The 17036-nt window shown below is 43.1% G+C and overlaps 1 protein-coding gene across 2 annotated transcripts in view; it reads right to left on the reverse strand.

The window, feature by feature from the left end:
- The window catches only part of SEC31B (SEC31 homolog B, COPII coat complex component), a 35506-nt gene extending 19053 nt beyond the window's left edge, over positions 1-16453 (reverse strand). The window contains exons 1-11 of one of the 2 annotated variants that reach the window (XM_066191311.1): positions 16389-16453; positions 11959-12047; positions 9839-9962; positions 8820-9015; positions 7958-8053; positions 6741-6881; positions 6112-6254; positions 5775-5874; positions 3688-3849; positions 1679-1831; positions 710-940 (exon numbers count right to left, since the gene is read on the reverse strand). In XM_066191311.1, the coding sequence (XP_066047408.1) occupies positions 710-940; positions 1679-1831; positions 3688-3849; positions 5775-5874; positions 6112-6254; positions 6741-6881; positions 7958-8053; positions 8820-9015; positions 9839-9962; positions 11959-12037 (1425 nt within the window). In that variant the 5' untranslated portion in view covers positions 12038-12047; positions 16389-16453. Of the gene's footprint in view, positions 1-709; positions 941-1678; positions 1832-3687; positions 3850-5774; positions 5875-6111; positions 6255-6740; positions 6882-7957; positions 8054-8819; positions 9016-9838; positions 9963-11958; positions 12048-14695; positions 14777-16388 lie in introns of those variants that run through there. The other variant, XM_066191310.1, reaches the window with a different exon arrangement.
- Positions 16454-17036: the final 583 nt, after the last annotated feature.

The raw sequence follows: 17036 nt of genomic DNA on the forward strand, positions 1-17036 counted from the left end.
AGGCAATCAATTGTAATAGATCCTTTATGTGCTGGAGTGGTCTCTCAGGACCACACACCAGACGGATTATAAAAATTGACTAAAAATGACAGTTTGATGTGTCTCATTTAATGCAACTGAAGACATTGTTGCAATGGAGACCACCATCACCACCTAGATTAACAGCTGGCCATCCTGTTCAAGATTCCCCACGCAAATATAATACTATGGCAATGATCCCAATATTTTGCCCTCGACGGAGTCTGCTACAAGTGCCTGTAAACCACTGCCAAGACTAAGCCTAGCTTCTTCAGAAGGACGACCACTTCTTCTTACCAAACGCTCAGGTTACCAAATTGTCCATGAAGGCTAGTCAGTCCTCATGCCACTACAGCTCTCTCCCTTTTTCTGGGGTATCTCATTGTCCATTTGGACTTCACCTTGAAAAATAATAATGTACAGCTTCACAGGCAGCAGACAGATATAGCTTAGCAGTGTATTGAGATGAAAAAATCCTGTTTCAGGAAGCCCAAACAAGTCCACTGAAAAGACCATTCCTAACAAAAACCAAGACAACCTCCAAGACCTCAACTTGCTTTAGAAACGTAATGTATTCATTCAATTCCATTTTATATTTTAAAGAACAGGAGTAAAAAGGGCTAGAGGGGACTATATTCGACCCCAGGACCATAAAAGAACTGACCTCTGTATTTCACCACAACCATCCTACCTTCAAGAAGTTCCAAAGGTTCTCATCAAATGGCAGCTTGGCTGTCTGGATCTTGCCCTGGCAGTACTCAAGGAGGTTTCCCGACTGCAAGGCCATCTGCAGTTCTTTGGATCGGAGAAGGAACTCAGTTTCAGTAGTGACTTGACTGATGAATACCTGATGTGGGTAAGTCTGCTGCATTTGCTGTCCAGGAGCTTTGGTAAGACCAAAGGTAATCAGTTTTCCTCCAAACTGAGAATGACAGAGGGAGACACAGTAGGAATTCTTATAAAAACAGGAAAAGCTACTCACTTAGTTCTTCATTTAGCAAGGCAGACCCAAGCTCCAGCAGTGATCTCAAGGAACCCAAGAGTTTAGTGTGTATGGATGGTATCAATACTGAGGGAGTTCACATTACAAGCCCTTCAGCTGAACTGAACGCTGATAAACTTGACACTTGTGCAGGTCTAGCCAATTGGAAGTGCCAAAGAAGCACAGAGGAAAAAGTACCATTGAAATGAACCGTAAGTTCTTTTGTTACATGGAGAGGCAGACTGCAATGATAAAAACTATGAGGTGAAGAGCAGGCACTAGACAGAGAACAAGTCAAGCAACAGGCTAAAAACAACTCAGCCATCCAATTTAGGAACAAAGATGTAAGGAAAATTAAATGCCTGGATAGGAAAGAGACAGACAGAGGAGAATGGCAATGCATGCCAGCCTACAGGGACAGCTTTTACAAATTTTTCTTAGATTTTGTTAACTCCTTATAATCTCCCATTCTCTGCTACAGGATTTTTTCTTGTTGAAAATATACCTGAATGTAGGGAGTAAAAAAACTTCACTTCATGGGACACTACAATGCACCTTAAGTAGGCATTAAAACAACGAGCAGTAGGAAGATACAGGCTTCTCCAGTGAAACTGAAGGATTGTGTCACAAGACAATGCATCTATTACATTTTCAGCTAAGGATGCTCCATTCACTTACTGCAAATGAAACCCCCACAGGCCTGCGGATCCACTTGGGTGGCTTTTTTAATGGTGGAATCAAGGTGGTCTGAGTTACTTGCTCTGGCACCTGCAGAGGAGGAAGGCTCTGTCCTGTGCCAAAGGGATCCAGGTTGTTGAAGGAGGAAGAGATCTAGAATCAGATGGAAATAGGAAGAAAATATAATTCAATTCCTCTCCGTATGGAGTAAGCACAAAATTATTGCTTAGGAATTAATTACTTTCAACACTAATGAAGAATGAGGATAGTACAGCACCTCCTTCTAGAATACCACTGAGACCCTGTGCAAAAGAAATGGCATTTCAAAACAGTTCCAGCAATTGTTTCTCAAGAAAGTTTTACCCTAAGAGATTTTCAAGTTGTTTTTCCTCAGCAAGATGCAGATTTTTTAAAAGACACTGCTAGGCCTAGCACCCATCTTAAACAAAGGAGTTGCAAAATTACTTGTTTTATGCAAGATAATGACAACATATGGTCAAAAGTTGTCCAGCTTATTTCTCGTTTTTCTCACAAAGGAATTCTGAATCCCTTTTTGTTGCTGGAGCCTTTCAAATGAGTTAGTTTCAAGGACTGTCTCAAGCTTTTTTGGCTTAGATGAGACTGATGAAATAAAACTTTCTTGTCTAGACATGAGAAAGTCAGTGGCCCCTGAGCCAGATTTCTGACATTTAGGGAGTCAGTGAACATACATACAATGCTGTTCACACACAAGCAATTTTCATTTTTAACATTGTTTGCGTAGAGTTGTTGTTCGCTAAAGATAATCCTGTTCAAGTTTGACTGGACCATAGGGAATAGCTTTAAAATTCAGCTAACCAGCATACCCAAAAAAAAGCAACATCAGGCTGATCAAGCTAAGGTTGCCAAATCTTAGAATCACAGGCAATGTTTTGTCTTTCTTCAGAGGAAACCAATTCCAAAGAAAGAATATTTCTTGAGGAACAGCTTATATGGAACAGACCAAACACCCTAAACCTTAAAGAAATAAATATACACAACCAGGTCTGCAACAGAGTTTCTGTCCTGAGACTATTGAATTCATAAGCAAGAGACCTCTTGGTCACAAACACCCTGTCACCATAACTGCATTATCTCCTTCTGCTTGTGTTCTTACTTGTTATTCAATTTATTCAGGAATTATTCAACACTACTGTTCCCCAATTTTGAACAGTGGAAGTGTGGCGCATGCACATGAAGAATGCAGAGAAAGAAAATTCTCCGTGGGTTAAATTAATCCTTAATCTCCCACAGCTGTTGCTTGATAAAGTATTTTCTGTATCTTGCAAATCCTATGAAACTGAACTCAGTCAGCTGTAAATGACTATATAAATAACACTTAAGCCAGCTCATACATATTCTCTTAAAACCTGTATTGAAAGGCATTTGTTGGCTGCGACAGAGGGAGGGAATTAAAAGACTAGACACCAGATTAAAACTAAAATTTTAGACAGTAGTGACATTTAATCTGTTCAGAGTTTGCTCATCTATTCATTGGCTAAGTAATGGGTTACAGTATCAAAAATATTAACATCTTCCCAAGTTGTAGTCAAAAGACTTGAGGAAAATTGCTAATAGTGCTTTATAAGCCACTTTATAAAATTACCTTCTAAACTAATGAAGAATAATATATCCTGTTAATTAGTATCAATGTATTTAATGTTAACCTAATGACAAGAAAAGCTTGTATGCTGCTTTATTTTTAGTCTAATAATAATAACAATGAAATGTATCTTAATATCACAACTGAGCTTGCTCTTGGTTCTCTTTACACACCTTGTCAGAGGTAATGTGGTCTCCCTTTGGGATCTGGTGGGATTACTAAGCCCTCACACAGGTAGTTTCTGGTTACCACACCATACAGCCATAGTCCTGGTGCATGGGACAGACTGCATAATTTAAAAGTGACCCTGTTACACACGTGTGCTTCCACCTCTCTGAGCAGTCACGAGAGAAACTGCCAGTCTGTCAAGGTCTAACACAGTCTTTACCTTGTCAGCCTGTGTCTTCTGCTGAGCTTCTAAGTTCCCACCCATAACAGAATAAATATTGATCCATCCATCAAAAGTGGCAGCAGAGAAGACTGAAGGATTCCTAGGACACCACTGGACATCAAAGCACCACTGACTCCGAATGGGCAACTCATACACCACCTGTCATAGAAAGAGAGAAGATAAAAGCACAACACAAATATACCCTCCTGCTTTCCCCAAACTACTTGCCCACAGCAAGCATGTCACTTCATTTACATGTCAGCATTGCATACAAATCTCCTATTTTTGCTTCTTGAAGAGTGCATTTGCAACCAAATCGTAGCACCTTGAACAGCTGAAAGTCACAGAAAGGTCATGTTAAACTGGATTCTGACTGTAGAACAAAATCCAAAAGTGCGAAGTCACTTTTGCTCTGCTTTCTAAGTAGTACTGTACCAGAGTACCATAGGATTGTCACATTTGCTGTTAACCAAGGGAGAGACACCAGAAAACAACACAATAAAACCAGAAGTCAAGAGGCAAGAATGTGTTATGAGCAAGAACACATAAAGAGAAAAAACAGTGCGGAGTAACAAACGTAACAAGGAAAATAAAGAGGCTAAAGAAAAAAAAAAAATAGAACAAGAAGAGGGGGATAAAATAGCTGCACATGAACTATGAAGGACATTGAAGCCAACAAGTTTATGGTTCAGCACTCAAAAAGTCAAAGTCCAATTCATGGCCCAGTCACAGACTTCCTGCCTAATGTTGGGCAACTCACTAACATGGCCTTGACTTTAAACCTCCCATTTGTAAAACAAATTTATTTCCTTTATGGTTTACGGGAACAAAGCATAGACAATCATGATGTGTGTTTTCTGTTCCAGGTAGAAGGAAATTAATATCATTTACTTATATTAAAATCTAGATTGCTGAATAGAAAAACTAACAAGCAAATCCCAAAAACCAAACGTCTCCCAAACCCAAAGAAACCAATACTTCCCTCAAACTTATGAGATCAGCCACTCTGTATAATGCATTAATTCTTAATACTGCAAAGTTTCACAACTTTTTCACCTGAAAATTTGCCGTTCATTGGTACCAAGTCAAAAAGAGCTCCCTAAGAGTAGTTTATACATGAAAGTCTAATCTGAATTTGGACTCAGAAAATCTGCAGCAATATGCATAAAGATAGGCCAGTCATGCTAATTTTTTTTAAGTTTTCCACTAAAAGACAGTGAAAATATTTTTGTAAAAATTAGACATCAGAAACATTTCAGAATCTGATTGACTTCTAACCATGAGAGATCTAGACAAAGTGAGCTTTGAATCCCATGAAACTAGAAAAGCAGCATTTCATGCATTTTAGGAAAACTGATTCATTTTTTTCCTTGCCTCCAAGGCTAAAGTAGTCAGCTGAGCGATACTGTCCCATGAAATAAATCTAGCCCGGGGCTCCCATCTGAACTTTGTTCAGCATTGTTAGAGCACTTTCCCCATGCTATCATCAAGACCAACTGCATTGTCCAAAGTTCAGTTTTATCCAGGAACTCAGCATTGAATGAATGGGTGTGCATAAAAAATTTAAACAGCCCCACTTTAATTCAGATGATACCTAAATATACCAAGTATGGTAATTCTGAGATACATGACTAGATAAGCACATACATGTGAAACCATTTTACTACAAATAAAGTTTGCACTCATTGTTTAACTACATTGTTCCCTCCTCAGTGACCCTCTCTAACAATTACTCCTTAATCTCCTTCAAATCTCCTCCCAAAAGAACTTACTACTCCAGGAGAAGGAAAAATAAGAAACACATTGAAACCAGAGAAGACTAAAGTGTGAGCATAGCAGGAGTAACCATAAATAGTTGAAACTAGATTTTAATTCAAGTTTTCTTCCCTCTCTGATCTCTGGCCAGCAAAAACCTATTTCAGTCTGGATATGGACCACACTCATTCCCTCCAGACACAAAGGGTGCATAAGACACGTTTGAGGGAATTACTTTGGCACTCCACAGGGATACAGGGAAGGACACACACAGAGCAAAGCACACAATATAAAATAGGCCATGTGTACTGATAGCTGTGGTTACGTACCTCCGCCATGCTTGGGTTCCAGCACAAGATCCGGTTGTCTTTGGCACTACTCAACAGCAGTTCAGGGTCAGCCTGGCACCACGAAACAGAGAGAACTCCCCTAAAATAGATCAGAAAGAACTCAAGCATATTTCCTGTACAGTCCACTCTGCCACACAGTCACTAAGAAAGCACCACGCACCAGCACCGTGGCTCAGAAATGCTAGTTCTCATCTCTCATCTTCAACCAGATTCATCTGGGAAAGAAAGCAGGCCCAGGAGAAAATCATAGTTCCCCAAAGTCCAGCCTCCCAGATGTCTGCCTTGAAAAGATGCAACACAACATGCAAGTCCTCACCTCGTGTGCCCTTCCAGCTGGCTAAGAGGAGAGGTAGCAAAGCGTAAGTCCCATATTTGGATCACTGGCAAACGGTCATCCTCAGAGGAAAGGACTAGCTGGGTTGCAACTTCTGGATGCCAGGCCATTCCTGAGCAATGCATCTAGGGACAGAAATAGCACAGGCTGAAAATTCAGCAAAGCAAGCTGGCAATAGCACAAATAGGCCAAAGTCATGTAATTCTGTACTGAGCTCGCCTAGAATGCTGATATAAACCAAGTCTAGTAACGTCTTGTTCCAGGCAAGTATTTCTACCTTCTCTTCACAGCAAAAAAAACCCACTAACCATACAGAAGTCAAAGCCCGAAGTTGACCTAGGAAGAAAGCTGGGAGGCAGCTTCTCATAAATGAGTTGTGAACACAGAAACTGAATGCAAGAGTGCAGGTATTTTAAGAACAGTAAGGGGTCTTGTTTTCCCATTTCATTCAGGAAAGAATAAAAAGAGGTGCTTTGATGCTATGCCTCCAAGAGAAGTAGTTCCAACAGATCCTGAATAAAACCACTTGTTCCAAGAGTCTGTGCCACTGCTTTGTAGTCACATGTGGCACATTGTAAGCTAGCTAGATACGCAGACTTTTCTCCACTCACTCTATTGCTGTGGTCACTGACTTTGATGATGGGCTCATTCTTCCTGAGGTCCCAAACCACAGCCTTGCCACTGGGGTGAGCAGAGGACAGTATATGCTGCACCTGCCGATTCCAGGACACCACACTGATGTCTTCATGGGGCTGCCAAGACAGGAAAGGCCACACATCCATTATTCTCAAACTGAGGGAACACGAATCACAGGAGTCTGTCAATAGCTTAACTGAGGGATTAGGGATTTGATGATGCATAGATTCCCATCTTCTATTGCTGATCAACTAACTGGAAATTCCAGCACCATAACCAGAAAGACTAGGGGAAGTATGTTACTCAGGTTACAGTGGACAGTAAAATTCTATGGGGGAATGTCACTTGGAAAAGTACCTTTGCATTTGAGGAGCAGGTACTGGATTCTACATTGGCCATATGTGTTATAAATCACTCCAGAGAGAACTGCAGCTGAGCACACATATATGTTTCTACCCCAACTTCTCAGATGAACTTAAATGGAAAGATGACCTTGTGTAACATTTCAGGAATGCAGTGAGATGGAAAACGATGAAGTATTCATGGCTAATTGCTGTTATTGCATCTACTGCAAAGTAGGAGATAGGCAAGGAAACAAACAGGAGACTTACTGGAGGAAAAACTTGGCCTGCTTTTACTGAAGTTTACTATGATTTTTCTACTTTCAGGAGTTGATTGCCCTGAGTAGTATAATAAGCATCAGAAGATCAGAAACTTCGTCCTCTTCAAACTCAGGAAACATTATCTGGGAGCAATAGCCAAGATGCATTTAATGGCTCACTGGCTCTGCTAGGGATATGACTTTCATGAGATATGAAAAGCCTCAGCTGAAGCCTGAAATAAATTCATTCCTCAGAGAAGGTCCAATAAACCTTCTTAATCCATCACACATGCCCCAGCTGGATCACAAGATAAACTGGTCAGTTACTTGATTCAAATCCACAAAGAGCTTACCCATCCATGCAAAGTGCATCCTTCCAGAGCTTGCCAGTCTACCTCCCCTCCCTTTACAACACTTCTTCCATCCCCAAGAATGAAACCAGTCTCTTCTGATTCATCTCTCTCCTGACAGACTTCAAAGTCATTCCTCTTTCACAGACTGACAAGGCTAGGATGTTTCCACACACATCTTTTTGTCTTGCTACTGAGATACAAAACTGCAGGAGTATTGACCAGAGGAAAGCTCATTTACCTGTGATTTAGTCCCCGGAGTCATAGGCACACTGAAATTATTCAAATCCCAGATGAAAATTTCAGAATCATTGGCTCCGGAAGCCAAGAGATTACTCTGTAGAAAAAAAAAAAAAAAACAGAAAACCTCAGCTGAGATTCCTGCTTACAGATTTCTTAAAAATAAGTGGAAGCAAAACCCCTAAAATCTTTCAAAGTGAGATGAGAGCTGTATTTCACAGCCACTGGCATGCATAAAGATGGTGACTGGATTATAAACCAAGCACCTCTCTGGCCTCCATGCCGTCCACTGTGGCATAGTACAGACATATTTAAAATTTGCCTGTTTTGTGCAGATGGCTGATGAAATTGTGCCACAGGCCTGGAAGCCACCCTGTCTGGCCAGCTGAGCCTTTACCCTGCATCCTGGCACCAAGGACATTTCATCTGAGAAGATGCAAGTTTCTCAAAACCAACTGCAGACAATTTTCCACTTGCCTTTGTGCTACCACAAGAACCATGTTCTGTTTACTCCTCATTTATGTTGCAGTCCTTTCAAATGTGATCAGAGCCCCATTGAATTAAACACCAACTGAACAAATAAAAAACAGAAGTTCTAATTTCGAAAGGACAATGGTTTGAGACGTAACAATATTACAAGACATGTTTTTATAGAGACGTAAGTGATTTGAACAAGGTCACAGGGGAATTCAGTGGCAAAGCTGTGAACAGAACCCAAATCTGAGTCTCAAACCAGCCTTGTGTCACAACTACTGCATCTCTTAAGCTAAAATTTGTCCCTTCACTTTATGAATCTATACACAAAGGAACATATTTTTCTAACATGGAGGTTAACTCTCTTTTGATATCTTAATGTTACACACCTGAAAAGGGTTGAAGTCAAGGGCTCTAACAGGACCTGAATGCTTCTCTGTCTGCCCAATGACAGGGTCGCCCTTTGAAGTCAAGATGTGATGCACACTGTACATTGTCAGGACTCCATTATCCCCTCCACCTATGATCACTCCAGAGGACTCTGCAGACCCATTTCCAAAGTTCCCCCAGATCAGCTTATGAAACCTAAAAAAGAGGAAAATAAAGCTGGCATTGGCCGTGATGTTTGGTGGAAATCAAGACACCCTCTTCATTATGAAAACTCACATCCATGTTTCAACCTATCAATCGTATCCATCAGTCTGCATCTGATCATCTCCCTTTTAAGAGGAGTGTTTGGTATATTTAGGAGGACTGTGGGTCTTGCATGCAAAAAAAAGAAATTAGCTTCCTTCCAACGACTTTCAAAGAGAACGTAAAAAGGAAGAGCCTGTCTCTATTTTTTTGGCTGTTTTGTTGTTTGTTTAAAGCATTTAGGACCTCACATGGGATTTGGTGGGCAAAATCCTCCAGCCTACACTTTATTGAAAATTAGTTGAGATCTACATGCCTTCATTTCTAGAGCTGTTATCTGAAAAATATGTATACACCCCTTAAAATCTGCTAGTTAGAAATCCAAGCTGTGTTTTACCCTGGGTGCAGATGTCACCCACACTGATGAGCCTAAGCCTCAGAAATGATCTTGTTCTAAAAAGCTGTAATGTAAGCGTCACTCTCTCTATAGTCTCTTCAGTGCAAATTTTTAGCCCCAGCAAATTCACATTGTACATAACGTCTCTACCGACTGACTACCACACAAGTAATTTCAGATTTCCCTAATAGTCCAACTGCTCTATTTTTATAACCAACGTGATCTGTATCAACAAAAATGTTCCGTTTTTTGAAGAGAGATCGATTGATTCAAAAGATCACTTTATATGCTGTAAACATTATCTCCTTCTCTCCTTTCTTGCACCAGAAAACGCTTTGCAGTTTCATTGATTGATACATCACTATGAGACTCTAGTACCTGTTTGAGGCAGGAAGTGCTCCTTTCTGCTTCATATCCAGGGAGGGATCCCTGAAGTCAACCTCAAATATTTCCAAGGTTGCATTTGTACTGAAGGATGCATCCAGTTGTTGGGCAGATGTTCCTAGCAGAAGTACAAGTGCAACACAAGTGGGCATTTTTATGAAAAGCACAAGATAAAAAAAGTAAGGCACTGAAAACCCATTCTTCATAGTCAACACAACCTTGGTGTTGTAACAGTTCAAAAGCGGACATGTCTGAACACCTCAGAAAAAAGAATCAACAGTTATGAAAAGACTTTGGAATAAATTAAAAGTTCTTCAGGAAATTCTGGTCACCAAGGTTACTGTTACACAGATAACTTTCTTTCTTGGGATAGATGCAACTCGTGCACCCTCCTCCAAGCAACTATGGCTTTTGATATTAAGTTCTTCTCTAAATTACAAATGCACTGACATCATGAAATCCAGCCACAATTATGATCCCAAGTACTTCTGCATACTGCTCCTCAATCACAACATGTCTTAATCAGACCTTGTAAACCTACTCCACAGCAGAAGTTCTTCAACTGTAACCAACTAAACATGTCTCACCAACTCACATACAGCTAGCAGTCACAAATTGGTAGCTTCCTTCTTTCTCCTTATTCTTATGGAATAAAAGCTACAACTTGATTTAACATTGCCTAATGGGACACTGCCAGGCAAACTGTCCCCCAGTTACCAAAGGGATGCTTACAGCATGGAAAGTGCCCACAGGACTATTAAAAAGAAGTACAAATGATGAAACTACACAGCTTCTGATCTAAAGCAAACTGAAGCCAAGACCTTTGGTTCAACCAAAACTCTGGCCTTGTTCTCTGAGAACGTCCCCAATGCAAGTCCTTCTCAGAAGTTGTAGTTCTTCACAAACTGATTCACTGTGGGTCCCCCTCCATGGGGTGGTCTTTCAGAGCAGATTGCCTCAACCTCAGTCCCCCACAGGGTCACAAGTCCTGCCAGCAAACCTGCTCCAGCATGGGCTCCTGTCCCCATGGGCCCACAGGCCCTACCAAGAGCCTGCTCCACCACCGGCTTTCTACAGGGCCACAGCACCCTTTGGCATCCACCTGCTCCAGCATGGTGGATTGTAGTTGGGTATCTGTTCCACTACAGACCTCCGTGGGCTGTGGGGGTGACAGCCTGCCTCACTAAGGTCTTCACCAGGGCCAGCAGGGGAATCTCTGCTCTGGCACCTGAAGGACCTCCAGCCCATCCTTCTGCATGGACCCTGGTGACTGCAGCATCGTTTCTCTCACATATTCTCATTCTTCTCTTGTGCTTCAGTTACAGAGGGCATTTTTCCTCCCTCTTATTAACTATGTTATCCCAGAGGCACTCCCAGTGCCGGGCCTGGCCTCGCACAGCAGTGGGTCCGTCTGGCAGCTGGCTGGCATTGGCTCCAGCAGACACAGCAGGAGCTTCTAGCACCTTCCTACGGAGGCCACCCCAGCTACCAAAGCCTTACCATGCAAAACCACCAGAGCTGTCAGCTCCACACAAACGTGCCTGCTGCCAACTCAGGGAACAGGCTCACTTTCTGCTTCAGGAAATAAAATTACTATAGAGAATAGTGATTAATTAATAAAATCAACAAAATAAAATTTAAGGTTTTGCAAACAGATTGAAAATGGAATGTTAACCAAAACAGGCAACTTCAGGGAGAAGACGTTTATAGTATTTGATTGTCAAGATACATGATTATGATGGAAGACAGACAAATACAAGTGACCTTAAATGAATGTTACTTGAATTAACTTCCCTCCCCCCCAAGCACAGGAGGTAAGTAATGCAGAATAGCAAGCAATGCTGGAGTCCATATGGTCTTAATTAGAAATCAGAAAACTGTGTATTCAACCTTTGAAAAATCACTCATGTTTAAAATGTCCAAGTTGGGCACAGAAGTAATTCTCTACCAGTTACTTTAAAAAAACATAAAAGCTGTAATGTTTTCGGTACATTGCTTGTAAGTTTTCCAGACACTGTCAAGGTGGAAACTGTGAAAGCTAAAACCCATACAACTCTACATAATTTTTTTCTGTGATTCATACTCTAATATTCACAGATTGTGAAGAACTTTACCTGTTGCTAGGTAAATAGGGTGGTTGTTTGCCGGACTCCATGCCTGCACAGCCGTTCGCTCAATTTCTTTTAGCTTCATTTTCTAGACTCTGAAAGAAATTTCACACAGAGTTTAGAACACAGAGATACAGTTCATGTGAAAATATTCACATCAGAAACATGATGAGAACACATTGCTTTCAAAAGAGTGAAGTTAATTGCTACTTCCTGAGGCAGCGAATACAGTTTTACTGGAAAGAATCAGGATATTTAAGAATTCATTAAACCCACCACCACAATCCCACTGTCTGAGCCCAGATTTTCTTTCATACATAGCTCTCTTTTTCATATGTCCCAATTACAGGAGAGTTTCAGAAATAAGAAGGGTATCTAAATTAACATACTCAAATCTTCACTGCAGGCTGGTTTAAATCAGCTGCAGAAATTAATTTAAACAAATGGGTTTTTTTATCTAGCACTAGTTGCTCTCTCCAAACAAGCTAATGTCAGTATATACATAAGCAAATAGGAAACAGAAGGAATCTCAGGGCAGGCTAAATTCCAAGCAGAAAAGTGACGTGGCAACAGAAAACAAAGTGCAGTGCTATCGTGTGCCAATTCAGTTCATGTACTTTGTTCTTGCTCCTCTGAAAAGCAAAAGGAAAAAAAAATCATTTGACTTTCTCTTTGAACCAGCAAATGGTAGAAGGTGAGAAGAAGTAATCCGCAAGTAACTACTGGGTTTCAATCTCAGCACTGACAGCAACTCTTTTTATTTACTTAGATAGATCCAGTGACACCTGTAAAACGGGAACAAAATTTCCCCATGTCTCCAGAGAGATTAGTTGGGCAACAATGTAGCAGGCTAATTGAAAATCAAACATCAATCAACAGCAAGCAGCTGGGAGGCTGCAAAACTAAATATAAAGACAAGTGAATACAATACAAATAATTACAGTTCTGAGTGGGATAGCATTCTTACTAAGGAGAAAGCACCCAGCATTCCACTCCTGACCACAAACAGGCCTTCTAAGCATCACAAACGATTTGTGGACATTCACAGGCTAGTGGGGTCACTCTCATGAGCAGTGCCTAAACTTTTTGAGCTTGGCTGCACTGCAGTCTTTTAACTCTAGCTAAACAGAACTGTAGGCTCAGATGATATGCTGAATAAAGTAAAATTGTCAGCAGGCAGCACAGCAAAACCCTCTACCTTGTCAGTCTGCAGTGATTAACCTATCCTGGTTACTTGACACTGTTGGTGTAAACCACAACCTGCATCACATGGCCCTCTGTTCAGATGCAGGGCTTATAAGAAACTGGCCTCCTGGAGTCCACAGAAGGGGGAAGTTTGGTCAGCATTACTTTTTGGGCTTGGACCTCCCAGCTAATAATTCCACACCTTTTTTTAGGGTTTCTTCTGCCTCACAAGTCAGAAGTTAAGGACATCCTCTCTCTCCCATAAACTACTAGGACATGCTCATTGACTAGAATCTATTTAATGCTTTTTAGCATTAGTCTGCAGCAATATCTCCCAAAGCTCAAACTGCCAACTGCTATTCTCACATTAAGCTTATCCCAACTTAGTTAAGACCCAACAGAATCTGAATAGAATTCCTGTACTATTAAAAAAAGTGCAACTATTTCTTCATGCCCCCTATGAATAGAGGTGGGAAGGTCATCCCCTCATTACCATAACAAATCTCTTAGTTTCCATTCTTCAGTATATACTTTGTGGGGTACCTGTTAGGGATTCACTGCACTCTCTCTGCAGTGCATCCCTCAAGATGTTCCAGCACCTACTCATGCCTCCCATAGTACTGCAGAAATCCTGTCCAGGTCTCCTCCCTTCATTGGCAGAGGGGAGTGAAAACATCCCCAGAAGTTAGGTGAATCTTCTAGCAACAGTCGATTGCACAAGGCTCTAGCTGACTCCACCACTGTGGGGGGCAGGACAGCTGGTGTGCTCCTTACAGCTCCCTTTCTTGCCTCTTCCTCCTCCGGTTACAATCTATCAGTTGTAGGAGCTGGCAATATACACCAAGGCCTCACTGCTTCTTGGCTTTTGATAGGGCAACTTCCCTGTGAACTTTAATAGACAATGGCCAACAGACCTCTTACCTACAGGAAATTAACTGGTAAGGAATCAGTGGAAAGTGCAACTATCACAGACTTAGTTAAGTAAATGGTACAAGCTCCCCCTCTACCTCTGTGCTGAATTGACTGCATGGCTGAAATAACTTACACTTAATGAACAAATAAAGATAAGCTGCAAAAATTGTGTGGAACAGAACTGATCAACTGTTTGGCTTTTCTTGTCAACAGAGTGTTTTACATAAGAAAGTCAATTACTGCACCATTACTGTTCTCTTTTCACAAACTTAACTCAGGACAGAATGTGAAGGTAAAGTGTCTTGGTCATGGTAACTCACCCAAATGGAGGAAAGCAAACAACACTCCATTTAGAGTGGCTCAACGTCAACAGAACAACTGTAGAAGTGCTGGATCATAGGTATTGAACAGGTTCACTGTGTCCCTGGCCCTAAAGGCAAACCAGCAGTGGTTCCAACAGACTTGGAAGGCCCACAGAGGATGCATAAGAAGCTAAAACATCACAGTATCAACTATCACTTAAAAACATCTGAGCAGTTCAGCTCCACTGCAGCTGAGGATCTGCAGGGATACAGCAGCACCTCCTCCTTAAGTCAGTGGGCTCTGAGTTTGAAAGGGAAAAAAAAAAGCCTGATTCGAATCTTACTTTTAGAGAAGTGATCCTTCTATACAATGTGCATATCTGTATCCAGGAGAGGACTCGCAATCCTCAAAGAAGGAAAAAGCCCTTCTCTAGCAAACTCTTCTGGCCGCCTGAGAAAAAATTGCAAGCATTAAACTCAACCACAATAGAATTTTTAGGGAGAGGTTGCCGCCTGCTGTCCTCTCTCAAAATAGCATCTAAGTCTTCCAAGAAAAAGCTCATGCTTTTCTCAGGACTTCTAATTAATTAATCATGACAATTCCTCATCCTTCTTCTACAGACATCCATCTGATTACAGATCTAATACATTAATGAAACTCAGCCCCAAATGGAGTGGACCGAAGCAGCAATTCCCCACAGCTTTCTCCAGGCATGGCTTCCAGCACAGGCCTTAAAGGGCAACAATGCCTGCAGAGCAAAACCTGACAGGTCAGAGCACACCTCACCACCAAGAAATAGAGAGCAGGCAGCTAAACAGTGAAAATTCCCAAATTAGACCATGCAAAGAATGCTGCTGGAGGCAGAAATTCCTTGCCTTTGCTAACGTGAAACCCTTACAGCTCAACAGTACATTATAATAAGACCATAGCTGTTGTATGAGTCAATTAACCCTCAAAGCTGTCATAATAATTATCCCTGATAGCACTCGAGTGAGGCCTTCTCTTTCTTGCACCACCCAAACACTGTCAATCAGAAATCCCCTCCCACTGACTTTCCCAGTCCTCCTCCCACTGGACATCCAACCATTCCTCTCCGAACAGTTCCTACTGATACTGGACTTCCAGCACTGCACACAAAGGACCTGACAGGCTGACCTACTCACACATAGCTGAAAGTGAAACTTGGACAGAACAAAAAAGATTTGCCCAAGGTCACCCGGGTGACAAGAAGACACCCTAAGACCTGAAAAACATCCCCCAACCATGACACAATGGTTAAGACACAAACTGTCCCTACAGTTTCTACATCCCAGTGCTGATTTAAAACCTCTCTACTGCCCCTTCCCTTTGCACTTTTCTGACACCCTCCTTCCGCAGCTCCCCAGCACCCCATAGCCACGCTGTTCTCGTATGTGCTTATTATAAACCCTGATTACAGAAGGCAGAGAGACACTCGGCTAATCACTGCTAATCACTGGTGTGTGCAAGGTGGGGTTGTTGCAGGGCAGGGCTCAGCACATTCCTCCATGACAGCTCCAATGGTATATAAACTTCTTGTGCTCGGCGCAGTTTCAAAGCCGTTGCCGATTGCACAGCGCTGCTCGGATGGCAGTGCACACACGTCTCAAGTGTGCCTGTCTGCACAACACCATTACCCCGTGGGATGGTGAAAAAGAGCAGGGTCTAGGAGGAAAGCAGTGACCTCGGACACCGGCTGTCAGACACAGGCTCTGGGTTACGCCAGAGGCCTCTCCGCGGCCCAGGTCACACGGCCGAGATCCCCCGGTGGCTCCCCGCCCGCCGCCAGCCGGCCGGCGGAGGAGAGACGGGAGAGGGGAGCCCAGGCTGCCGGGGCAAGGACGGGGCCACGGGACCTGGGAGCGGAGTCCCGAAAGCGGGACGGGCAGGGCAGGGCAGCACAGCACAGCAGCCCTGGGCTGGGGTACAGAGGCGCGGCAGGCCGAGCCCCTGCCCTGGCTGGGTGCCCGAGGGGCGCGGGGCCGGGCCGGGCCGGGAGGGGGGCGGGCGGCCCTTACCGGCTGGCGGCCGTGCCTCCCGCGCCGCTCGCTCCCGCAGCCCGGCGCTCCGACGGTGGCCGCGGGGAGCCCGGAGCGCTGCCGGCCCCGCCCCGCCCCGCCGCGCCTGCGCGGGCCGGCCCCGGAACCCGCCCCGCCGCCCCGGCCGGGCCCGGCGCTCCCGGCAGCTGCACTCTCTTTAGCGTACCCGAACCGGCTCCGTCCTTCCGTCCCGGATGGACCACGCCGGAGGCCAAGGACACCACTGCTGGAGCCTAGCTCTGCTGCGGCTGCCGTGCCCCTCCGCCTCTCAGAACTTTAACTTAGATAAAAATTTAATGCATCCTGAGGGTGTGCAGAAGGGAAAGGAATGTATTTTTCTCTATGTATTTTAACTGCCAGAAAAAAATATGCAGAAGGACCCAGGCCTTCTTCCCTTACATCTCTCCTCCTTTAGGAAAAAAAAAAATTATGTTTCAAACCCCATTTTTTAGGATTTCTGAGCCATATCTGCCCAACCCTTTAAGCCTTGCCCATGATGAAAACCATAATTAAGCTACCGTTTAGAATAAACTGGGATTGGAAGTCCTCAAAGTGGGCAGCAGCACTGGAACGCTGTGCAATGGGCTGGATGGGACTAGCCCTGCACCAGTGCAAGTGCTACACTAT

The sequence above is a fragment of the Chamaea fasciata genome, unplaced genomic scaffold (genome assembly GCF_029207755.1).
Source record: "Chamaea fasciata isolate MVZ Bird 193981 ecotype frontalis unplaced genomic scaffold, bChaFas1.0.hap1 SCAF_9, whole genome shotgun sequence".
Classification (NCBI taxonomy): domain Eukaryota; kingdom Metazoa; phylum Chordata; class Aves; order Passeriformes; family Sylviidae; genus Chamaea; species Chamaea fasciata.